The sequence below is a fragment of the Melospiza melodia genome, chromosome 2 (assembly GCF_035770615.1).
Source record: "Melospiza melodia melodia isolate bMelMel2 chromosome 2, bMelMel2.pri, whole genome shotgun sequence".
Lineage (NCBI taxonomy): Eukaryota > Metazoa > Chordata > Aves > Passeriformes > Passerellidae > Melospiza > Melospiza melodia.
The window spans coordinates 61,551,214-61,576,199 of NC_086195.1; the positions used below are offsets into that span (position 1 = coordinate 61,551,214).

General features: G+C 48.1%; 1 protein-coding gene across 1 annotated transcript in view; it reads right to left on the reverse strand.

Annotated features, from left to right (window-relative positions):
• Positions 1-2,454: 2,454 nt before the first annotated feature.
• FSTL1 (follistatin like 1) overlaps positions 2,455-24,986 on the reverse strand; it is a 53,133-nt gene continuing 30,601 nt past the window's right edge. The window contains exons 3-11 of the mRNA XM_063148399.1: positions 17,308-17,412; positions 15,948-16,077; positions 14,247-14,279; positions 12,520-12,650; positions 9,468-9,586; positions 8,609-8,721; positions 7,715-7,825; positions 5,913-6,010; positions 2,455-5,637 (exon numbers count right to left, since the gene is read on the reverse strand). Of these exons, the coding sequence (XP_063004469.1) occupies positions 5,593-5,637; positions 5,913-6,010; positions 7,715-7,825; positions 8,609-8,721; positions 9,468-9,586; positions 12,520-12,650; positions 14,247-14,279; positions 15,948-16,077; positions 17,308-17,412 (885 nt within the window). The 3' untranslated portion in view covers positions 2,455-5,592. The remainder of the gene's footprint in view (positions 5,638-5,912; positions 6,011-7,714; positions 7,826-8,608; positions 8,722-9,467; positions 9,587-12,519; positions 12,651-14,246; positions 14,280-15,947; positions 16,078-17,307; positions 17,413-24,986) is intronic.

Sequence of the window (24,986 nt, forward strand, 5' to 3'; positions counted from 1 at the left end):
CCGGCGGGTGGGCTGCGGAGGGATAGGGAGCGTTCGGCGGCCCCGGAACGAGCACGCTGCGCGAAAGGGCGGTGCGCAGGCGGGGCGGGAGGCGCCCCATGGCGGGGCGGCCGTGGGGTCGTGGCTGCTCGGGTGCCGCTGCTCGCTCCGCCTGCGGCCGCGGTCTGCGCCCGGCCGGCCTGGCCTGCCGGGCTGATGCCGAACCGCCGGCTGGAAATGCCACCTCCTCCCAGCCAAATGTTTTACTCCGAGCTCGGGACACCAGAGCTGCTAAGTGTAAAATTAAACCATAGCCTTTGCTGTGGCCCTTTTGGTCATCCTGGGAGCCCGAAGGAGAGGCGCTGCCTCAGCCCGTGTGCTCCATGGCCTCTCCTTTGTGCAGCTGGTGGGGGAGCCCGGCCCAGCATCCCTGGTCAGCGGGTATTTTGTCCAAGGGTTGATCTGCTTTGGTCCCTGCAGAACAGGGAGGTTGGAACTGAGCATCTTTGAGGCCCCTTCCAACCCAAACCATTCTGTGGTTCTGTGAGCAACTGCCGTGGAGCACCAAAAGGGAGGCGCTCCCAGTGCGTGTCCTTGCCTGGATGTGAGAAGACAGCTTTGGCCTTGAGCGGGGGCATTGGCTGGAGTTAATCCGTCACACACGAGTCTGCCAGGAGAAGCTGTCTGACGCCGGTCACTGATCGACACGGGGCTGACCCCTGTTGTGCCAACATACGCAAACAGGCAGGTCAGGATCAGCGATTTCAGTTCATTGCTCTTTGAACGCAGGGTGACATCGCTGTAGTCAGTAATCTGAAGATGAAGCAGCAGCCATGTGTGATAACAATGAGAAGATTCACAACCCAAGGGAACTTATACCTCGACTAAGTTCAGCCTTAAGAAGCATTCGTGCTTCCTTGTGATGCATAGAGAAGCCAAAAAGAAGGGAATAGCAATCTCCCACCTACTCAAAACACTTAATGTACACAAAAATCTTCATCATCTTAGACTGAAAGAAACACAAACAAAATCACAGTTTGTGGGCACCAGCCAAGAGTTTAAAACGTGTAAAGTAGCAACAATGCTGATTTCAAAGGTGTCTAGAATACTATGGACAAAACCCATAGTCCACTTGCCCTTCCTTTGGTGCTCTTATGAACTCTGGATTTTATCACCACAATATTTTGACATGACAGCTCCTGTTGCTGAGATGAGGAGGTTGTCTATGCCCAGCCTTCAAGAAAGTGTGCCACAGTGGATAGGAATGAACAGGTCAATTTCCATTGGACTCCTTTCATTTGTTTTCCAAGAGTCTGTGGATTCACAAGTATAAGCCCTGATGTGAACTCAGAGATAGCTGCAGAACAGACACCTCACCAGTATTATTAACTTCTTATCAACATCATTTTCCCCACTTTACAAATACTGTGCTGTTCTAGGACAGTTTACGTAGGCACAAGAGTAAGGTCATCTGGATTTTGCTTTTGTCTTTTGTAGTGCTTTAAGCCTGGCTCTCCTCAAGGTGTGTCCTGTAACATGGTTCAGGACTGAGTTTTATTATAGATCTGTCTGCTCCCGTCTTCAGAGCTAAAGTTAATAAATACCTTACAAATGCAGTTCAGTCTCTTGATCTATCACTTAAATAGCCTATTTCTCAACCTGAAGCTTAACAGCACTGGAGAATTGTGATTAAGGGTATAGTGCAGTAATTTAATACTCAGATATGCACAACTCCATAAACAGGTCAGAGTTTTTCCCAGGCCTCTACAAGCAGCGGGCAACAGAATTTTTGCTTTTCCTCTCTCCCACCTCAAAACCACTTTGCTTCAGTAAATATGCATGGAGCACAAGGCAAAATATTTGTAGTGCCACCTAGCTAAATTTGTGGCTGCTGCTTCCATTCATTTCTTCTTAAAATCCCGGGGAATCCTCACAGTAGAAATTGCAGTAATAAAGCAGCCTCACTTTGCAGTTGAGCAGTGAACGGGCAGGGAATGCCACAGAAGAATTGCACGTGCAGCAGCTGGTCCATGCTAAAGAGGCCATTTGGTGTGAAAAACAACACGGAGGAGCCAATGTTTGTGAGTTGTTTGGTTTTCTTTTGTAAACAGCTTTGGAAGGAGCACACCAAGTGGAACAAAGCAAGGCAGCTTTCTCTTCTGTCAGACCATTATCTGCACAGAAGCACTGAAAGCAGTGGCATTGCTGGGGAGATGAATAAATAGTAGGGCACTTCCTCCTGTCATTCACCACCACTGAAGGCTATTTCACTATTCAGTCACATTCTCAAGGCCTTTAGTTATTGTTTTTGCTTGCTTATGGGTTCTTTCCACCTGATTCCCCTGATTCTATAAAACAGAAACAGTCATGTGGTACATTTGTTTAACACACTGAGATCTGTGTATGAGTGTGCAAAGACAGATTTTTTTTTTTTAAACAAGTTGTGTGGCTTGTGAAAAATAAACCAAACAAGTGTTATTTTTGAAATTTTGTTTCATTTATTTGGCAGTAATATCCAAACCCCCCTGCTTCAAAAAAATTACAAAATCAAGTAAAATAAGTGCACTAAGGAAACCTACGGAATACTGATAAATTTCACACACATACAGGAGGGAATATAAAGGGAGGAGTGGGACTTTTTTTGTTTGTTGCTTAAATTTGGTTTTTTGGGAAAAACAAAACAAAACACCTTCCCTGCCCCTTGTAGTCTGTACAGCTATCGTCCCAGAGGGCAATGGCTGAAATTCAGCACTTCCTTCCCCAGCAGCCTGCAGGAGTTAGTGAGTGACCAGCCTGCAGAAGCCTGAGCATTGCTCAGTCTGGGCTGCCAAGATGTTTTGGTCCCCTTTGAGAACTGCTGCCCTTAGAAGGGGCCCCGCTTTCCACCACGTCCCTTTGTGGGGGCACAAGGAGGAAAGGCTTCAGAGGCAGCAGCAGCCCCTTGCAGAGGCACTGTTGCTGCACTCCCAGCTGCTGCCCTAGGCTACCCTGGGATCTGTTGTATGGCTTCTCGGAGAGCTCCACTTGCCGGAGACTGCAGCCCGTCCCTCCGCCCTCAGTGCAAGAGCAAGCTCTGTAAACCTCAGCTGCCAGCACACATCCCTGGCTGCCCCAGCAGCCACCCCCATCCACATGGCTGCACAGCCACAGCAGGCAGGAGGGGACAGAGAACACGGCACAGTGCAGCCTACAGAAGCCCTGAAGCCATGCATTTGCCTCCCCTTCCTGCACGTGCTCTGGTTTTCACAGTTGGAGATATTCCTGACTGAACAAGATGTTATCCCTGTCCAGGGAAAGCCTTTAAGGCAAGCTGTTGTGTTTTCTCTAAGGCACTTTAACAACCCAAGCTGGAAGGAAGTGATCTGGGAGGCACTAACTACCTTTTAGAGCAGGGCTGGAATAAAGCAAAACATTATTAACAATGTTCCTGTGACTCCAGATCCAGCACATGAAGCCCTTTCACTCATAGTCTTGGGAAGGAGCAAGCCTATGCCTAATGGGTGCTCCTATTTCACCAACCACTTCTTCCAGTGCCACCAGAACACAATTATTCTGTCCCAGTGTAGCATTGTGCACATTACCCTCAGCTCACATGGACTCATTCCTCTCACCTTCACAGGTGACAGCTACTCAAGTCCAGGCCCTCATGAGGAAAAAAACCCAAAAAACAGTCTCCTGTATTTATGATACCAAAACCCCAATGCCAGGGTACATTATAGCTCTCACTGGAAAAGTGGCACGATGTCAAAGTTAATGCAAGTCCTCTGGCTTCACATCAGGAAAACAGCTCAAAGACCAGACAGCCTTTAACACATCTGGCTCATGGGAAAGAGCACAGGAGGGACCAAGCTTTCTTCTTTTCCTATACTTCTAGGTACCAATTCATTCCTCCTCTTTAAGGAAAGCACTGTGCAAGAAGAGGAGGTTGGGACTCAAGTCCTGCTGATCTTCACTCAAACTGGACATGCTTTTGCAGATGCAAGTGGAATTTTGCTTGAGCAAGCAATAGGGGCTGCAAGATACACAGCAACAACTGCTGAAGTTGCTCACAAACAGAAGGATGGAAGTCACAAGTAGTGGATCAGGGCACATGCAACTGCTTGGGAAGCACAGCACAGGCATGAAGGGAACATGGATGTTCAGGTGTGCATGAAGTACATTTGACAGCTGCATAAGAAAATCAGCTGAGCTTCAGGCTACAGAGGTGACTATCAACAAAAGAGCATTTCATTTACATGTAGGATCAATGCTCTGAGAAACATGTGGGATGAAACTGACCCACGAAGGAATGTGAGAGTGCTCAAAGGTGGTCTGATAATGACATTGAGAAATGTGTCAGTAATGAGGCTTCCAGCACTGACTCCAAACTCATACCTGGAATCAAAGAATAACGCTGCTGCCTCACCCCAGAGGAAGATGAAAAGCCCAAGATGATGCCAACAGCACAACTAAACAGTTTTCTGCATAGTTAAGCTTTAAGATACTGTACTAATGGGATTGCCTGGTCCCTCTGTCTCTAGACTGCTTTGAGCAATTTAGAGAGGCACGAGCACAGACTTTGAGCACACGATCAATGCTAGCTACAAGAGTGAGAGCTAGAGAGCTGCAGTGGCAATCTGTGTCTGGTGAAACTAATTACATCCAACCCTGTCTCTCCTTCCCACGAGGGACACTGCTGTCCCCCAGCTGGGAAATACCCTGTAGTGCAAGGCTCACAATTTGCCTGTGGTGTTTGTGGCAGCTGCGCACAGTGCAATACAAACTGTGCATGGGCATTACAGCACTGTCAACAACAAAAACCCACATGCTGGGTTTTCTTGAAAGATCTAGAGCTACAAAACATACAAAAGCTGAATCACTACCATAGGAAATAAAATAATAAAAAACCCGAAACAACAAAAAAAGGGGAGTCAGCATGTGAATGTGATAAGAAAAAAATATGATAGCACCTCTAAGGAGGGGGCAGGGAGAGAAAGAGTGAGATGAGGTCAAAAGGAACCATGTTGTGTTGGAGCCCACAGTGTACTGGAGGAGCTGCTGGGGACAGTCTGGTGGAAAGCAAGGAGGAATGTGCTGGACTTATGCCAGCATGGCACCACGAGTCCCAGGTGTCACACCAGGCTGACTAGGTTTGAGGAGCTCGAAGCAAAGGGTAAGGTCCTTGGATAGTGGTGCCCTGCAGCACACGTGTTCAGCCACAAAACTGCCAGGCCTGTATCTCTGCAGCCAAGGGTGGTGCTGACAATTGTATTGACTGAAAGCTTTTCTATCCAGCATTGACCTCCATCCTTTCCCCAGATCCAGAGGAACAAGAAATCCCTATTAGCTTTTGGAGGGAGCAGCTCTCTGCTCTGGGGATGGGCCCCAGAGGCTGCTCTAAGTCCCTCCCAGCCTTCCAAGGTCCCAGCAATGAAGCTCCCTGAACAGGTGGGCTCTGCTCCCCTTTCCTGGCCCCATTCTTTGTGTATTACAAAACAAATAACCCATCGCTATACATGTAAATATCTGTGACTGGGCAACTGTAGCAGACACTTGTGCATACTGAGATCAGCACTGGAGGACAGGATGGCAGGTTGGGCCCATCCTCCTGGGCTCCTCCGCTGTGGAGGCCCCTTACATCTCCTTGGTGCTCATTCTCTTGGTCTTCTCAGCCGTCTCCTAGAGAAAAGAGAGCACAGAAGTGAAGCTCTGCATTGACACAGGAATTGGTAGTGCTCTGAAGTCTTTGATTCATCCACAGACAGTGACAACACTGGCTTGTAGCTGAAAGCCCCACACCTGATCTTGTCCCCACAGGCAAGAGATTTACTCTGCTCCTCCTTCTACCTCTTACTCCCTTCTACTTCTAGAAGTCTCCAAGTGACAGAAACAGAAGGAACCCATCTGGCAAGGGGAGGCTTAGTGCAAGCAGACCTTCCCAGCTTCATGCTGACCTGATGCTTCTGCAGTTCCTGAACGTATCTGGCCATCTCCTCCTCAGTCAAATCTTGATCAGGTCGGTGTCTCTGAGCAGGCGCCTTCTCATTCCTCCCTAGAAGCAGAAATGGAATTTAGTGTTTCACAACTAGGGGATGCAAATTTCAGATGCTGAACCATGAAGAACAAAGAGAGGCAGGTCAGGCACAGCATCCCTCAAGCTTAGGAAGCCTTTGCTGGAGGGTGGTATGGGTTGGCTACTTAGAAAGAGAACAGGCCTTGTGGCTGCCTGGGACTTCACAACTTGAGTGTACAATCTGTCCCTGTCTCTCCCTCCCAAGTGACTGATAATAAAGCCACGTAGAAGAGGCTGCATATTATTGAAAAGAAACACCTATAATTAGCTCAAACATCTTGGCCTCTTGAAGGGAATAAATGGAAGCTCAGTGCAACCTAAGTACAATAACTGATATCTAATGAAGAGGTAATTTTACTCAATGAAGATGTAAGGTGCTGATGTGTTTGATCTGATTCTTCAGTTTCATTATTCCTCTAACAATAGCCTCTAACTCCTCTGCTGCTCTGACTATGGGCAGAAAGTCAAGGAATCGTTATGCCATTGCATGCTTCTGTCATGGATGCTGGGAACAAAGTAGGCAGCAAGAACAGGTGTTGCATAGCAACTTTGAAGGTTGTTTCTGGGGAGGCAACAAAAAGAGTCTCTCATTCTGTTGCTTAATCTATGACACCTACATGAAGCTCCTCTGGCAGCTCTATTAATACTACAGTTGTCTTTTCTCAGGTGAGTTCCTGCTGCTACAGCTAAGTCTGAGCTGAGGTGATCCTGAAGCCTCTGCTGCAGAAGATCAGATAAACATGAAAAGCTCTGTACACACTGCTGCTGTTTCCCTCTCTCCTACTCTGCCCAAGCTATAGATCTGAACCAGTATACTCCTGGCAGGTCCCACACAGCACTGAAATAAAGCTCCTGCAAGGGCCTGGTTTCTAGGGAAGAAGGATATAAAAATGCAGCAAGGACTGAGTTTCTAGGGGAGAAGGCCAGAGAAATGCAGCACGATGCTGGGAGGATGGATGTGGCTCCTTGGGAAGGACCCATACATTTGCCAACACAAGGAAAAGGTGGCATTCCACTGGCCCTGAACTATGTGTGAGAAGGTGAAACAGAGAGCTGTTGTTCACAACTGCACCGTGACCTCTCACAATTGTACCTGGCTGTGCAAGTTTAAGGGTCTTCCAAAAGAGGAACAAACAACCCTCCCTTACTATAGCACCATCTCCCTTCATCAGCATTATTCTGCAGTTTTTGTGGCAAGAAGCTAAAGTGCTTTCTTGGCATTGGATGAAGGTTCCTATATCCCCTCTTGATCAAGACAGGATCCTAGATCCTCTTTTACAAATTCCATAAACACAGATACAGTGAGGATATGGGCATGTATCCTGACTTGCTCACGCCTACACATACAGTAGCAGCCAGTGACCTAATTGGTTTGCACCAGCAGGATGCAGAGTAGCTCTAATCTGGAAGACTTGTGCTGAATTTTCATGACACCAAATCCAAACTACAAACCCCATCAGCATTGCCCCGAGCCCAGTTACATAATTTCTGACCTCTGGAACAGTACCAGCTTGGGTTTGACTAACATGGAACAAGTGAGGGTTATGCAGAAACCAGCCATGGAGAAGCTGAGGAAAAGCTGGAGAGAGAAGAACCCTGGATAGCTGGTGCCTTTGGAAGGACACAGAGTGAGAATTCTTTTGTCCAGACCCACACACAGTAACTTTCTGGGGAGATACGGACCCTCGCACGTCATCGCGGTGCACACCCAGTTCCCACAGGCGCAGACGCAGCGGTTGCACTCCACCTGGGTCTCTGCTCCGTCCTCGTAGGTCTCATCTTCCAGGGCACACTCTGAAGAGGCACAACACAAAGGCAGTGCTTGTGAGAGTGAGCAGGCTAAAGGAAACATACTTTGGAGATGCCTTGGTTGAAGGGGAAGCCTTCCTTCCCCCAACCATCAGAAGTTTCCTCATGACTAAAATATTCATGCTGAATTTGGTGAGTAAAATCAGCCAAAATATAATTTGGGAAAGTCAAACCCTTTGTTTTTCTTCATCAGAAGAACACGTTTCAATTTCTCAATTCCAAATGAAATCTCAGTGTTGGATTTGTTTGAATTTCCTTATTTGTTACACAAAGAAAAGAACTCCTGAAATGAAAGCTTGGGTTATTCTGATCTAGATGAGGATAAGTTGGGGAAATTATTTGGAAGGATAGTGAACTTTGAGATGGTCATCAGGGAGGCTCTCTGTGTGAAAGGCAGAGCATAGCAGGACTTTGGTCTGGTCTGACTTTCCTAAGTTATCTGGCCATGAACTCCTCACATGATTGACCTCTGCACTGTTAAATACATGCCTTGATCTTACAAGCATACCATACCCATTCAACCTATGTCCTTGCTTCTAAAATCCAAACCTTTCTTATTACAAGAGCTGCAGGAGCTCTGGGACAGTAAAAGCAGTACTCTCAACAATGCAGGGACAAAGGGTGCTGTTGGAAAAGAGGCAGGCATATATTAAAATTATCTCTGGCTGTGGAGTTACAGCACCCGATGTCTGGCCTGAAGCTGATCTCTTTTCTTTCCTCCCTTCCCAGGACCCCTCTTGTTCCCCAAGATAAGTGAGGAGTTCCTACTTTTCTCTGGTGGGTTGAAGGATGGGCTGAGGCACTTGAGAAATTCATTGAAGCTGAGCTTCCAGTCAGCATTTTCATCTGACAGCTCGATGAGGGCATCTACGCAGAGTCCCCTGAAAGGAAACACAGAGGCTTGTTCTGCACAGGGCTGTGCTAGGCCAGTGCCTGCTCCACTGTCTTCAGAGTGCAGGTGACTAAAACCAGTAATAACTAGGGAGACTCCAGGATGTCTGGCACAAGTGGCTTCTCTCTAAGGAAACCTCATGGGATACAGAGAAAAGAAGAACAGTCACAAAATACTCTGTCTGGCAGCGGGCTGGGCAGTGGGGGGATATTGAGAACAGCAGGAATGGGACATCCACATTTGTTGACATCTGCATGCTGTCACACAAGTAGAGATGCAAGCACAGCATAACCACAAGCAGCGTTTTTTTCACACAGTGGCAGACAAAGAAAGAGGGAAACCTCTCAAACCATAGCTGCCTATGAATGGCGTTTTCCCACCATCTTCCTTGCACTGGATGTAGCTATTAGGCAAAAGGAGAGGGCAGTCCCCCGGAAAGCTAATTTATTAGGAAATAGAAAGAAGATGACAAATCTTCTGTTACCCAACTCCCTTCTGGCTGCACAAGTGCTACATTTAGGGCAAAAGAGGATTGGAATACGTGCCTAACATGAAGGGTAGAGACAGGACTGCTCCTCTTGTGTGTTCACACCTATTTAAGGTGGAAGCCACTTCCTACACAGTTAACTCTGCCAGTGCAAGCCCTAGCTGATATTTACCATGAGTGAATTTCCATCTTCCATTCTACCACATCTGCCCCCCGGTCCTCCCTCTGGCACCCTGTCCACTGCCCACCTGAGCAACTTGTTGGTCTCCTGGTCCATGTAGGTGGTGATGTTGATGGCAGTCTCATTCTGCTCCACAAACTTCAAGAATTCAGTGGAGTCCAAGCGAGAATCACCATCATCAAAGCTCTGTAGGGGAAGATGGGAAGATGTGAGAAGCTCTCATTTATCAGTTCAAAGCACCCCTTCCTTCTTCCACTTCCATACCTACATAGCATTTTGAAGCTTTAGTGAGACAAGTTCCATTATCCCTGTTTTTCACAAAGAAAGAGGCTCAGAGGAAAGCAGCAACATATCCACATTAGCCTCAGAATAAGAGAGAAATGATCCTAGCCTTGTTCTCATAGATAAGCTACACTGCCTCTCATTCACCTCCTGCTGCTTGATTTATGGCTCTAACCCTATTTCTTCTCTTTGTTTCAGCCAGCTCTTAGCTTTCTTATATACCTCCTGCCTTAGAGCAGACCAGCTGCATTCAAGGAGGTGTCAGCTTTCCAATATGGGTAAATCCAAAGCTGTGCCTGGACTCTGACAGTGACAAAAGGGAAAAATCACAGGAAGCAATTTTCTGCTGATACCAGGGAAAAAATTTAATGCAATAGCACAACACCTCACCATCAACTTCTTAAGGTCCTGACAAGACTCCTGGCACTGAAGAGCAGCAGCTTTAGCCCCAAAATCTGGCTGTACTCCCAAAGAAGTAATTGCATTTTGCTTTCCTGTTTGGAGATGTGACACCACAGCGCTGGGCACTCAGCAGGATCTGCTGTGCCCCCTCAGAGACAGCTGCATTGCTGTGAAGGGAAAATTAATCCTGCACACAGACTGCTGCCACCTAATTTTTGCTGTGTGATTGGGGCAGGTCACTGTGGCTCCTTGTGCAGTGCTCTCAGGAATGCTGGAATACACACTGCCTGTTGTTACCTCTGTGTGTTTCAGGAGAAACATCTAGTACTAGGGAAATAATCCTGTGTGACTGCTCCACATGGTAACTTCCACTAGACTTTGAAGCTGCTTTTTATTATGAAAATGACTGCAGTTCTCTTAATGACCCAGACTGTTAAGTGAGTTTTCTTGCCTTTCAAAGTTATGGTCTACATTAGGGCATTCCCATAGAGATTCTCCAAAATGAAGCAGCTTCCTACTACCAGTCTTGCTCCTCTTGAAATAATGTCCTTCAAGGTCATGACCTGCCTGACAAGCAAAGCACATCCCAGTGAGCCCCAAAGTCAGGCTTCCAGGAGGGAAAAGCTTAATGCCACATCTACAAACCTCCCCATCAAGGAGAAAAGGGAAAAGCTTCATTTCAACTATGCCTCCAGTGTTTCCTACATGCAGCACAGGAATCAGGCCATTTGCAGGAATGCAGGGCATGAAGAGCCCCACAGCTTGGCAGGACAAAATTCCTCCAGTAACAGCAGACATATGTTGCTGACACAAATTTCTGTGTGTTTGAAGCCATTTAGTTTGCTTTGCCTTGATTTGTCCCAAGTTGTTCCAAACTCTGAATTCTGCTTTAAAAATGTTTCAAAGCTTAAAGAATAAGGCAGTTGAAAAGGTGGATTACCACCTGATAGAGAATCACAGAATCATTAAGGTTGGAGAAGACCTCCAAGATCATCAGCCTTAGATTGAACATCACCTTATCAACTAAACCACAGCAGCAAGTGCCACATCCAGTTGTTTCTGGAACCCTTCCAGGGATGGTGACTCCACCACCCCCCTTTGCAGCCACTGTTTCCCCAGCCTGTAATTCTGCCTGGCATTGTTGTGACCCAAATGCAGGACCTGACACTTCCCCTTACTGAACCTCATACTGTTGACCTTGCCCATGGAAATTCTCCCTTCGGAACGAGCAGAGGTATTTCATTGCCATAACATCTCCCACCCAGTGGCTGGGATCAGTGCTCCAGAAAAAGTGGGACAGTAAAGAGAACGTGAGGCTGCCTGCCTCTGAGCTCAGCCTCAGGATATCACCAGCACGCTGACAGGCGTGGGGACAGTGGGTGTGTGGTGACAGTGGAACAAGCCCGTGGCTGGCTCATGCATTTCAGCAAAGCCCATGACCTGGGGAGACCCTGCAAAAGTGGCTGGGCACAGCATATTTGCAGGCAGTGGGACTAACACAGGACACTGCTGCTTTTTGGTGCTGGCAGGCACTGACAGGAGCGCCCAGGGCAGTGGATTTCCACTGCAAATGTGAGGATGTTCTGTGGAGCGAGGGGACCAGCTCCTCTGTCTCACCAGGGGGTGCCATTGCCATGGCAAATTTGCTTGCAGTGCTAACTCCTGTCAGGCACCATTAATCTCTGGCTGTCAACAGCTCATGATTTAAATGCTCTCCCCTCTTCCCCACCTGCTCCTCCAGCTCCATCCTGAATGCTTTGAAGTCTCTGTCAGGAGCCAGGCATGAGGGGGAGGGACACAGCGGTGCATGTGGCAGGAGCATGGGAGAAGCTTGGGATCTGCTGGTTACAGAAGGGGGTGCAGATGGGCTGAGGGATAGACTGACAGGGAGGAGGGAGGAACAGGATTATTGCAAGGCCCAAGACTCAAGTGGCTTTCACTCTACAGAGTACTAGGGAACTGCCAGCTCTCAGCCACAACTGGGACATATTCCTTGAAGCCCCCAAATGTCCCTTGTACCCATCTCAGCATGGCCTTGGCACTATCTAGACCAAAAAATCAGCAGCCCCTGCCACAGCTTCCTGCATTTCCAGCACTTTCACCTCTTTTCCTCTGGCATTTTATCCAAGATTAGTCCTCTACTCTGCTACAGGCACATGAGGCTTGTCCTCTTCCTTTTCCCCAGGGCAGATCAGACACCAGGAATCAGAGATGCTCCACATCTGGTTGTCACAAACTGTGTCAATGTCTCAGTCAGTGGCTGCTGCAGGCAGGCCATAACACATCAGGCTGTAGGACTTATCAGATCCCTCTGGTCCCCAGCTCAACAGGCACATCACTCACTGGAGCCTCTCAGCTGGGGGCACAGCAGCGGTCATGCAGTGGCAAGGCAAGAAATGTTGTCTGGGCTTTGAGACAGGTGCTGCTCTACTTGCCTTGAAATATTTGTCCAGGACTTCACTGTAGTTACTGCCCTTGGAGAACCACCCATCTGGGATAATCTCAGCTTCCAGCCATTGGATCACCCGGCGCCGAAGCTCGTCCCTGTCCGACTGGTAGCAGACAACTGTGATGGGAGACAGTGCAGCAGAAGGAAAAACAAGAGTGAGAGAAATCAGGGTGCAGGGAGATCACAAAGAGAGAGCTGGAAATAAAAGGCAGCCAGCTCGCCCTGATGGCAGCTTGCAGCCCCTCGGTCCAGTTCCTTGGGGTTACATCACTGCCAGATCCAAGCAGATTTGACATGTGCTGAATAGTGGATGAGCTGTTGGTGACACCATGTGGCACGGCTGGAAAACAACACTCCTGCCATGTGGCACGGCTGGAAAACAACACTCCTGCCAAAGCTCTTCCTTCCCATTCCTGAAGCTTGTGGAAGAACAACCCCAAGCTGACTCATCTTGGTGTGAAGAGTCCCAGACTGAGGGAGGAAGGTGACTGACAATGTCCCCAGGCTTCCCGACACTGCGTAGAATTGTCATTCAGCTGTCAACCCTAAAATACCAAAACCTCTATCCTCTGCAAGGGGGAAGACTAGACTGAGCAAGCCTTTCTACCACTCTGTCTCCAAGACTTGAATTTTAGGGCCTATTATCTCAGGAAATACTGTTTTCTTCAAAGCCCTGGTTTGTCCACTCTGACTGGAAATGAGAGGGGGTCAGGCTGGGCTTATTCATTCACAGTGCTTGCCAGTGTCACAGGTTTCTCCAGAGCAGTTATCACTTTGTGTGCTAATACAAACTGTGATTTAGAAACAAAAATGAAAGCCTAGCTGGGAATTCTCACACCTTTTCTGCCCAGTGGTCAGCAAAGCCAGAAAAGGAATCAGTGTGCATTCATGTCACTTGCACACACTAACGATCTTCTGAATCCAGTGACTACTATCACAAGCAGATGGAGAGATTAAAAAAATCAGCTCTGTAGGGATTCTGCATGTTTCATTTTGTACTTCTTTTAAACTGCTTTAGGGTGGTGGCCATGCTCTGACATGGTCCTTCCTCTTTAGTTTGTGTGAGACTTTGCTCTCATCTGTTAAAGTTGATGATTATACAGCTCCAGTATTTAGAGGTCATGAATAGGAAAAGGCTCTCCTGATGACAAGCCATGGCCCTAAAATCCAGTGTAAAGTACACATGGCAATCAATACATAAGGGATTGCCAAGCACAGGGAATCGAAGAGACTTAAAATTTAGGTGATCATAGAATCATTTAGGTTAGAACAGACTCAAGATCATCTTGCTGGCTGATGGTACAGGCAGGCAGTTCAGCTGTACCTGACTCTCTGCCTCTGCACCCATTGGTTCATCACTCCTAAAGCAAAGTTTCCTTTTAAAAGAGTGCTCCATCCCTCAGTCTGGGTGATGAACACAGTTTGAGTCCCTGGGGGCAAACTGGGTTTCATTGCACCTAGTCTATGCTGAGTCCCTGAGACATCCCAGTACAGTGAAAAGCCCAGGAGATGCATGAGCTCTGAAAGGTTACCCAAGAGTAAAGAGCTGGGCAATCACCTTTCAGCTGATTTATCAACTCAGACTCTTGTACAGCCCATTCAGGGTATGCTTTTTACACAGAGCTCTGTACCCCCCCAGCACACCCCCTGCCCATCTCCCAGGGCACACAGATTCATACAGAGGCCTCAGCCAAACAGGACACAGCTTCTTACCTGGACTTGCAGCTGGATTCTCAGACTTCTTCTCTGTTAATGGAAAGACAGAAAAGGACATTTCTGATGCAGTGTGAAGCAATACAAATCTCTTCCCACCATGGGTAAAAGCAGACGAGTCTTTGGGTATATGAGGGCCACATACATGATTGAGGGGCTGGAATCCCTGGACCATGAGGAATACTGAAGACAGTTTAGACCAAAGATTTGAAGTCTCAGGGACAATCTCATCAATGTTTATAAATCTGATGGAAGGAGATGAGGAAGACTGCACCAGACCTTTATCCATGGTATTCAGTGACAGGGTAAGAGACAGTGGGCACACATTTAAACACATGAAACTCTGTCTGAACACAAGAAAATCATGCAGCTACTGTGTGTGTGAGTTAAACAGGCCCACTGATGAGGCAAAATCCTTGCTCCTAAAGTTATTGAGGTTCCTTAGGAACATGGATGATAGTATTGGTTTTAGGAGTTTATCCTCAGAGCATGACTTTTCCTCAGCAGTTAAACTGGGACACTTACCTGGCTGAATCCAAAAGCTTAGAGTGAGGCAGCAGGAGCAAAAGGTTGCCCTGCTCTCCTGAGTGCCACACTCCCAGAAGCTTGGGGAGACAATAGCTCCAAGGTCCCCCCATAGTCAAGGTGTGAGGATTTTCAGTGCACTAATGAGGGCCTTAATGACCCTGCTGGCCTCACCTAGAGCCTCCATCCAAACTCTCTAACTGTGAACCATGAGGCTCCATTTCATATCTGATTCCTCAACTCCTAGTCCTTGCCTGTGATTATCATGTTGTAGCCATGCCTGTCTCCAGCTCTGTTACAACCACTCTCTTCCATAGACTGTTGATCCAGGCTCTGTCCTGGTGGCTGTGTTCCCACCTTGATCTCAGCCCTGCTATGTAGCAGGCACAGGGCCTGCAAGGGCCCTGTGGCAAGCAGAAGCCCAGAGATAGGAAATGCCAAGTCATGGTGAATGGCTAGAAGCCCCAGTTCTGCCTTTGGACCCCTGCTTATCTCTCTGGAAGCCCATAGGTCACTTTCCTCTAACCCTTGCCATTGGACCATTTCTGATCCCCCTGTACCCTGTTTTAGGCTGGTTCTGGTAGAAGAGCTGTTGCTGGAACCCTTCACAGAAGATTCAATTAAGACATCACTGTGGAATTCTAAACTGCCTTCTCCTCTCTCTCCCTGTGTCTGCCTGCCTAGGCACCTAGCAAGCTGAGAGCAGAAATCACAGTGAGCTGATAATCACTAAAGAGCTGATATCCCTTAAGCTTGCTAAGGTTGCCTGCAGCTGAGAGCTGCCTGGGAATCAGACAGTCTGTCCCCAATAGGACTGTGCTATCCGGACCCGTGCAGCCTGCTGGGGACACCCTGAACCCAGCAGGAGGCTGAATTAACGCCACAGGCTGCATCACTGTGAGCTTGTGTGCCTCTTGTCTTTATTCTGGTTACCAGAGTCACCAGCCCTGACTTCACAACTTGATTTCAGGCCTACTTCATCACTGCCAGCTTGCCTGGTCGTCTGGACTCTTGCTTGAATCTGGCTCCTGTTCAGAGGCTTGCCTTGTTTACCCCACTCAGCAACTGTGGGACAAGGTCTTGCTGGTGAGGCCTCTGCCTTGCCTTGTTATCATACCATGCTTCCCTTCCAGCTCTCTGTCCCTGAGTGTATCCAGCCCTCCTTGCCAGGGTTACCTTTGCAGTGGCCATCATAGTCCACCTGGATCTTGGAGCCGGTGAGGCAGGCATCACGGTGCAGCTCACAGTGGTTCAGGTACGTCTTGCCATTGCTCCCACACACAGGCCTCTTGTGAGGTTTGCATTTCTGTGGGAGAGCCAGAGAACACAGCCTTTCACCTGCCTCCTTGGGACAGCTCGGTGAGTCCAACCATAGCCCAGCTCAGGAGAAGTCCTTGGCATAGTCCCCTTGGCCCTGTGTTTGGAACAGGCTAACTCACCCATCATTACCCCAGGAAAACCCACACAGAGAAGTCTGTGGGTGTGAGTTCAAAGGCCTCACTTCATCCCAGTTTCCATCACTACCAGCATGACAGGAGTCTTTCTGAGAGCAAACATCTGCAGAGAAATCAGTGCTCAGCAGAAATATGGAGCATAATCCTGCAACTGCTGCTCCATGTGCTGTGGCCATGCCTGCCCAGAGGTGCTTCTGTGCCTCTGGTCTCTATGCCTGCGCTTGGTTGGCTCCATTGCATCTCTCTGCAGACTCTGCTCCACCCTTCTGCTGCCAAATGGCAGAATAAGCCAGCAGCCATGAACAAACAGCACAGCTCACAGCAAAGAGAGTTCACCAGTGCCACTGTTCAGGCTATGAGCTTCTCTCTTCTGTCCCTTTTGGTCTGGCCAAGCCTACCCAGAGTGACAGACTCTCTTCCTGCTAACAGAGCATTTCACTCTCCAGTGCCCAGGCTGGTCATGCCAGAGCTGCAAGCTCTGAGGGAAGGGGGAACAAAGAGCCACATGGCCATTCCCAGGAGCCAGGCAGAAATGTTTTGAAGGCACGGAGCAGAGCACAGTAGGGAGACATTGTGTCCCTACAGCTGGGAAAGGCTCTTCTAATCATCTCTGACTCCCTGCTGGATACAGCTATTCATCCTTACAGCACTCTACCACAATTATTTCCATTTTACAAAAGCTGATTTTTAGTAGGGTGCTTGTAACCTACTCAAACAAGGCGCCAGTGAGGGCAGACTGTCTTGGAGCTCACAGACCACTCCCTAGAGTGCCCTTCAAAGCCAGCTGCACATCCATACCCCCCTGGGCTTTCCCAACAAAAGTCTCCTGTGCGTGTAAAGACCCTAGGCAGTCCTGCAAGCAGCACAGCTGTGAGTCCCAGACTGTATCTACCCTGCAGGGCTCTTCCCCCACACAACACTGGAAACAGTCCTGCTTTTTGAAGAGCCACTGTGACTTTGCAGCTGCTTCAAAACAGCCATAGCCTTATTCCATCAGGGGATCCTTCCAGTGACAGAAACCCATCTGAGGGGTGATGGTGATGCCACCTGTCCCAGATACAGAACCTGTGCTGCTCCCATACCTCAATGCACAGGCAGGTTGGCTCTCCCTTCTCTGTCACTGCACACTCACGCCCAGCTCCACAGAAAACATTGGCACAGATCTTAGATTTGCTCCTTGGCTCTTCCTGCAAGACACAAAGTCAGAGACACAAAATACATCATTCCCCACAAGACTAACAACACAGTTAAAAAAACAGCACATTTAACTGGTATCAGGACCAAAAGGTACCATGGTGTTAAGGTGGGGGTGACAGAACAAGAGAGACATGACTTCAATAGATGGACAGCTCAGACAATGAGAAGCAGCAGACACAAGAACAAGGGCTACAGTCCCAGGAATACAGGGTTTCCTTCAGGTCATTCCTGGAAAATCACCTGGGAGAAGTGGAGCAAACATGAGCAAGAGGAAGTCTAGCATGAATGGCAAGAATAATTTGCTCATGCCAATGACTGCTGTCTTTAAAATTTCTTTTCACAGAGGGTAGGAAGCAGAAATGTCTTTGCTCGAGACACTTAGGAAGAAGGTGAACATATCCCTAGAGAAAGGTACAACACAAACAGGCAGAAGAGATTGCCATCAGGCACCAGATAATGTCCCTGTCACAAAAAACTGACCCATTATCTTGCTTTCACTAGTCAAGATCAAACACTTTTAAAGGAAGAACACTGTCATGGATAAGATAATTATCCAGTAATCCTCCCATAATGAAAATTCCTTCCTGGTTCCTGACAGCCTGCAGTTGACTTATGTCCTGCAGCACAATTGATATGCTTTACAATTTTCTCCTAGCCAAAGTCATCACAAGTATTGTTGCTCACATAACTATCAAATATTTTTGGGTTTTTTTCTTGGTGTCCCACAGCATTCCTAAACTGGTGACACCTAGTGTGGAATATTTCCATAGTTTAATCATGGTTTTGATACAACTACCACTTATTTTTATCCATTTAATGCTTTTTTAAAATAGACTTTTAAAAGAGAAGGCAGTTTCAGGGTTCAGACTTTGAAGAGCCTGGCTTAATTCCCTGCTTTGTCATTAATTTCCTTTGTGACTCTCATTTCACTTAACATTTTCCATTGTATGTTGAGTATCTGGTTTAAGCCAGCCAACTCGCTTCTGCAACAGTTTTGCATCAGAAAGAAGATTAAGGAATGAAAAATAATCAGTGAGATAAGTCAATCACATCTGCTATGTTTCTTCCCTCTAATACAAAAATGTTTTTTCACCTTCTCATCAGAGTATTATTCTTATACTCTGCTTATTTGTGGCATCTTTGTACCTCCATCATTTACTTTTGAAAATAGGTGATGAAAAAGGAACAGAATTTGTCAGAAGAGCAAGCATTATTGACAAATGCTGAACACATTTTTTCCTCCTATTTCTTCTTTATTCTAGTTTTTTGTTTGTTTTGATTTTAAACCACAGTTTCAGAGAGGTGCTGTCTTTACTGAACAGCCCACAGAGACAGCCAGATCATTTTCTGAATAACCTTGCCCTGGTCTTCAGAATAGTTTGTTTGCTGGCCTACTGCACAATTCATCAAACCTGAGAAGGTCTTTTCAAATCACTGCAGGAATCCCTCCAGGTTCACATAGTGACAAACATCTCTTGGATTCTCTGCAGGAGTTCCTGTTTTGCTGCTTATTCTGTCAAATACAGTGTTTGGACATGCCAGTCTTAGCTGAGAAATGTATTCCATGTCCCAGACCTGTTCTCCCCATGAAGACAGCATCACCCTCCTGCCTCTTCATCTCCTTTCACATTTTGTTTCTGAGCTTCTCCTGCATCCAGCTCTTTCCAGTCATCTTCCAGGGGAGGGCTGGGGTAAATGAACCAGGCACTTCTGGGGTGGGATGGAACAACAGGAGTGCTTCACTGCACAAAGCAACCTCGTGCAGCTCAGCGCAGGGAAGGAAGAACAGCTCATTTTGCAAAATGCACAAAGAAAAACTCTAATTGTCCAAGGCTGGAGTCTGACTTTGGGCACTCACACACCTAAAATGCATGTAGCTACCAAAGTGCTGATCCATTTAAGGGGTTTTGAACAACTTGTCAATCCTTTCAAGCTGTCAAAGACAGAAAAACCAGCTGGGCACAGCTTTGAATGGCCACCCAGTGAGGTCTGTAATCCAGGTGCCTGCAATAGATGACAGCATTCTGCCTCTCCCATGGACAGGTAGGACTGCCAGCAGCCACCTCCCATCCATGCCCACCAATGCCAAGCCTGGCTTTTGATTCCTGCCTGGGACTTAGGGCACTGCTACAATGCAGCTGGCCTCAACAAGCATCTGCAGTGCTGGAGCTCAGATTGCTGGACTCCTCTCCCCAAGGGAGCTCACTTGGAAATCCATTCTCCAATGTGGCCATCCACAGCTCCCTCCCTGCTAGTGCTAAAGCCCAGGAACCATCCCACAGCTCTTCCATTGGAACCTGGGCAGGGGATGCTGGCAAGGTGACATCACCAGAACAGCATCTGAAGACACTCTGCCACCTGCCAGGCTAGAAGGCCACATTACTCTGATTTTTCTTATTAATCAAAGCAATACAATTTTCTGGTTGCTTCTTCTTATTGCCTTAAGTTGCCCTAGGCTGGCAGGGGTTTGGGGCTCATTGCCACATTCCAGCATGGCTTTCTCCTCCTCAGGATTCAGCCAGAGGAAGAAATGAAGCAAGCTGCTCTGCCTGCCTGCCCTCTCACTCTGGCACAGGGTTTCTCAAACCCAGCTGTGGCATGCCACAGGGTGGGAGCTCTTCTAGCAGCTCCTGGCTGCCTTGCCAGCAAATGTGGGAGTCTCCTGTGCACAAATGACAGTGTAACAGGGACAGAGGTGCATGACTGGATGAGCCCAGTGGGGGTGTGCAAATGGGGCTTTATAATCTCCTGATTCTCTGGTGATCTCCCAGAATCTACCAGCCAAACTGGTTTCTTGTGACAGATACTCTGATAGTGACAGATACTTACCTTGGACCTTGTAATATATGTTTTTATAAAGCTTTACCTGCTGGAGTCGTGTGAGTGAGGATGGCAGCTGCCACTTAATTATTGAATAGTCCATCCTTGCACCTGCCTTGTAAAAGCTTGAAAATATAAACCACAAATTTTAAAATTTTAAAATGTAAAAAAAAGACTCCACAGTGTTTCAACATCATTGCCCTTAAATTAATTAATATCAGGATTTACTGGAATCACAGCTTTTACACTGCTTTGTCTCTGAGAGCTGCCCGTGCCTTTTCTGTCATCCTGTGCTTGGCAAGTGTCACCCGTTCCAGTCCACAGCGCGCTCAGGCAGGCGGAAGGGAAAGGGCAGAGAGTTGTTATTAATTGCTGCACAGTGGCATTTCCACTGCAAGCCTTGGCAAGGCACTTCCTCTCTTCTGCCTCGAGTGAGGTGCCCAAGCTCTCTCTCTTTCTTTTAGGTACTCCTCTGTTGCCCAGAGAACAAGTGGGAAGGTGTAAAAGCTGCCAGGATGAAGCCAGGGCAGGAGTGTCTGTGCCTTTGGAATGTCTGCCACAGCACAGGGGCACTCTGACCCTTCACCTGCAGGGGCACGACCTCCCCAGCCATCTTCTCTGGCAAGGACCATGGAGAAGGCTGTTCTCAACAGCTCAAGGGCCAGAAGTTCAGGGCAGCTGGGTAGCGTCATGTATGCATAGCCCAGCTTGTCCACAGAATGGGGATGGGAATGCTCAATGCTTTTGGAGGGCTGGGAAGTGTAACCCTGTGGATGAAGGTGCATGTTAACAGGTAAACACTAAGCAGAAGACCTGAGCTGACAGTGCAGAGAGTCACATGCAATGCCTCTGCCTCAGCTGTTGTCTCCTGAGGAGCAAGGAGGAAAAAGACATTTCCAAGGCACCCGCAGGCAAAAGCCAGAGGCAATGCCAGTGGTGAAGGATCGCCATGGCAACCAGCAATGCAGGGCCTCGAGGTGGAGAGCTAAAATTAGGAAATTAGGCAGTGGAAAGGGCTGTTTCTCATCTCTGGCAGCATCTGGTGCCGAGAAGTTGGACCCCCAACACAGAGTAAGCACAGACATCCGGAGCATTTCCGAGTCCCTGCCTGCGCCCGGCTGTCCAGGACCGAGTGTGACTTGACGCACCAAGGCAGTGCCAGGTCTGCACAGGATCCCAAGGTCCTGCCAGGTGCTGTGCCTGCTCTGCACTGGTGGGACTGCGTGGAAACAGTGCAGTGTCTGCAGTGATTGTAGAAATGGCAGAAAAGAGGTGTCATGGCTCCTTGCCTTTGCAAGGGTACTGCCCACTGCAGCTCTCCCTTGGCTGCCTCCTCCCCTGGCCCCTACTGAACCATGACTGCCTGGTGTCCCTTGATGAGAACTGGGACTTTCCCAGCTTGTGAAAGTTGAAACCATGAACAATTCAATGACAAAACAACTCTGTAAGGAAGAACAAATTCCACCTGCAGAGAAGAGCTGTGCACGCAGCTCCATGTCCACAGTGCCCTACAGCCCGAAGAGAGCAGCAGGAATTACTGCCATTACACACATTCTGGGAAACAAGCAGAAAGACAAGATGGGGAGTTTATATGCTTCACAACAACCCCTCATATTGGCTTGTTTTCTGCATATCTTTCCACATAAAATCTCCTCTTTGAGACCTCAAAAATCTTTTTCTCAGCAGCCCATACTGCATTGGACCTACTGTCCTGCTCCTATTGATACAAGTAATAACCTTTTCTGGTATCAGCAGTGAGGGCAGGTCCTTTCTTCTTTTGGCATCACTTTCTGGAAATACATAAAATTACTTGACCCTCACAAAATGCTCTGTGCTCTTTGCTGTAAAATCAAGGTTTTGTGGTTTTGCCTTGCGTGACGAGCACGGAAATCAAAGTGCTCTAAAGCTGGAGCACTGAAAACTCCTATGGGAGGCAATCCCATGTATTATACAAACTTGAGTATTACACAGAGAAGGCAAAACTAAAGGGCACCAAAATGATGTCTGGGGTTGCAAGACATACACAGATTCTCATGCCTCAGGGAAGGCAGCAGCAAAAGCTGGCTGCAAGTTTTCAGATATAATCAGTACAATTCACAACAGACTCCGCTCCATGCAGCAGAGAGAAATAAGCTGTGCAGCTACCTATTTCTGCCAGTCATCCCTACATCTTCACATCCACATCCCTTTTGCCTGTTCCCTGCCACAACTAACAGGGAAATAGGGATGTAAGGGATCTCTGAACATGCCAAGGTGCACCCATAAACTGCATAGCCTGTATAATTTCTAAACCAACTCAACATCCAGCCATGAAATCTAGCACCTTGTCTAGCTGTTGTCTTGGCAATGTTTGCTTCTGAACGCAGAAAGATTTGGAAACACAAGGCAGTAGAGGTTAATGATGCAGAAAGCTGAGATAAGCTGTCTCCTGACTTCCAAACTTCCCTCCTCTCCTGTTGTGGAGCTGGGAGGGAGAAGCATTGTGCTGCAACATTCAAAAAGAGAGAGCTGGGCAGCAGAGCAGCTCAGGGGGGAGCCAGGAAAATTTAGCAACTCCTGTACAGTGATGGCACTGAGAAAGCATTTGGCTTATGTGTTTCAACCCATTACCCAAGTGATTCTCCAGTTCTTTCAGCAGCAGTGTCCTCCTGCAGAGGTCCAGGGAGACCAGATCCCATGTTCACTGAGGGCACCAAGGGGCAGCCAGCTTGTCACCTCTGGTCATTTGTGCAGCCTGCTCTGCCAGCACGTTTGTCCTGTTGTTTTGATTTGCACCTAACAAGCAAAGCACTTGTTCCTCCCTGCAAACCTGACCCAATTCCTGTGGCAGCTCCCTGGATCCACTAACACTCTGGTGTGATGGGGCAGAAACTTGGCAGCAGCATAAACTGAGCAGATTAGTGTGAAACAAGCAGGCATCCCTGACACTGGGCTTGCCATAAATAGATAGGTAAGGTGACCATTACAGTTTTCCTTCCTTTGGGCTACTGCCCCAGGTTGGAAGAAAATCCACACAAATTATCTTAAATTCTTACTTGGAAGGCTTGAGTTTCATTTAGCAAAAATAAGACTGTGATAAGCCCAGCAAGTGAGGATTGAATCATGCTATTCAGCTCTCCAAAAGAAAACAGACATCATCAGGACAATCCCAGGACATCATCACTATTGGAATGGTACAGTAGGCTGTGGAATAAAACATACTCTACTTTGGAATGAAACCTCCTGCCAGAGGTTGCTGTACATGCGGGTGCAGGGTCATCTCTTGAACACTTCTGTTGGTCTGGTGTTATCTGGACTCAAAGTGGCACCCTCTGGAACTCCTCCCTCCCCTGCTGCAGGGATCCCACCTGTCTCTGGAAGACACATGGTGCATATCCTGCTGCTCACGCCAGTGAAGGTATTGCTAGGCAGCTGGAAAGGCTCAAAACCAGGCTATCCCTGAGCGAGGGAGTCAAAAAAGAAGAGATGTTTGCCAGGCAAAGTCTGGACCAGGGCTGGGTTCCCCAAGGGAGTATGACCAGCTGCATTTGACAATGTTCCCTCAACATTCCCAGTGCTAACAATATCCTATTTGAAGGGTGTCAATATGGGGTCCGTGCTGGATGCAGAGGGGTGCAATGCCATTTAAACTGCAGGACTCCCCCTCCCCCAGCTCCTAAAGCCATCCTGCCAGCGGCAGAACTAACGAAGGCCAGTTTCCAACAGCTCTCTCTGCACGGCCTGTCTGTCAGCCAGTTCCAGGGCAGCTCATGGACTCCTTCCTCAGGGGAGGTCTTCACAGGCCCCTCTCATTAAGGCAGTCACCTAGAGTCACAAAACCAGCTGGATCCCATTATCTCGGAGGCCTCCACTGCTTTATCAGCTGTGCCGGAAACAGGCCCATGGATTCAAGGCTCGCTGGAGGCCAGAGACAGGCAGGCAGGCACAGACAGCCTGCTGACATTGCTTTGCTTCCACAGGGAACCAGTCAGGAATTCCTTTGCAGAGCCCTGCACAACATTTCTCTGGCTCAGCCTCTCCTCTTGACAGACTCAACGTCACTGCTGCTTGCAGTCCTGAGGACAGATCCTCACTCCAGCTCCCTGCCCTGAATCCAGGCCCCCTGCTGTCTCCCTGCCACTGACCCTTGTGCTTCCCTTACAGCATTTCCTTTGTGTTGGAGGACAGACCCCATCTCACTGCTGCCCCCTCAGAGCTTCCATCACTAGGGTATTTCAGCCAGCTTCAACCAAGGGCTGTGAACAGAGATCTGGACACAGTGCCAGGAGCTACTGCCCTTCCTGTGGGATGCCTGCCATGGAAGACAGCATGTGCCCCAATCCACCAATCCACACACCTAGACAACAGCCAACCCCTCTTTCCAATACTTTGCCCCTATCTTTTTCTATTTTCAACTGACATCTAGGACTGGCTCTCTTAAAATGTCAAGTGCAACCCCTTAAAGGCTTTTGAATGCTTGTGAGATGAATATTTAATGGCAGCTGACTTTGCTCATGGGAAACAAGCCAGACCATACATCTCTGCACATACTGGAAATCAGGGTGTGTTCCCAGAAATCTGGATGGAGAGAAAAGAAAGCAATAGAGGGAAGGAACTGCAGCTCCCAGAGCTCATAGGAGGTTCCCTCTCTGCAAACCCGTACCTCACCCATTTGTGTGAGACCCTCCCTGACTTGCTGGCTGCTCAGACCAAGATCCATGGATCAGATGTGACCATTATATGAGCATTGAGCAGGAGAGTGGCT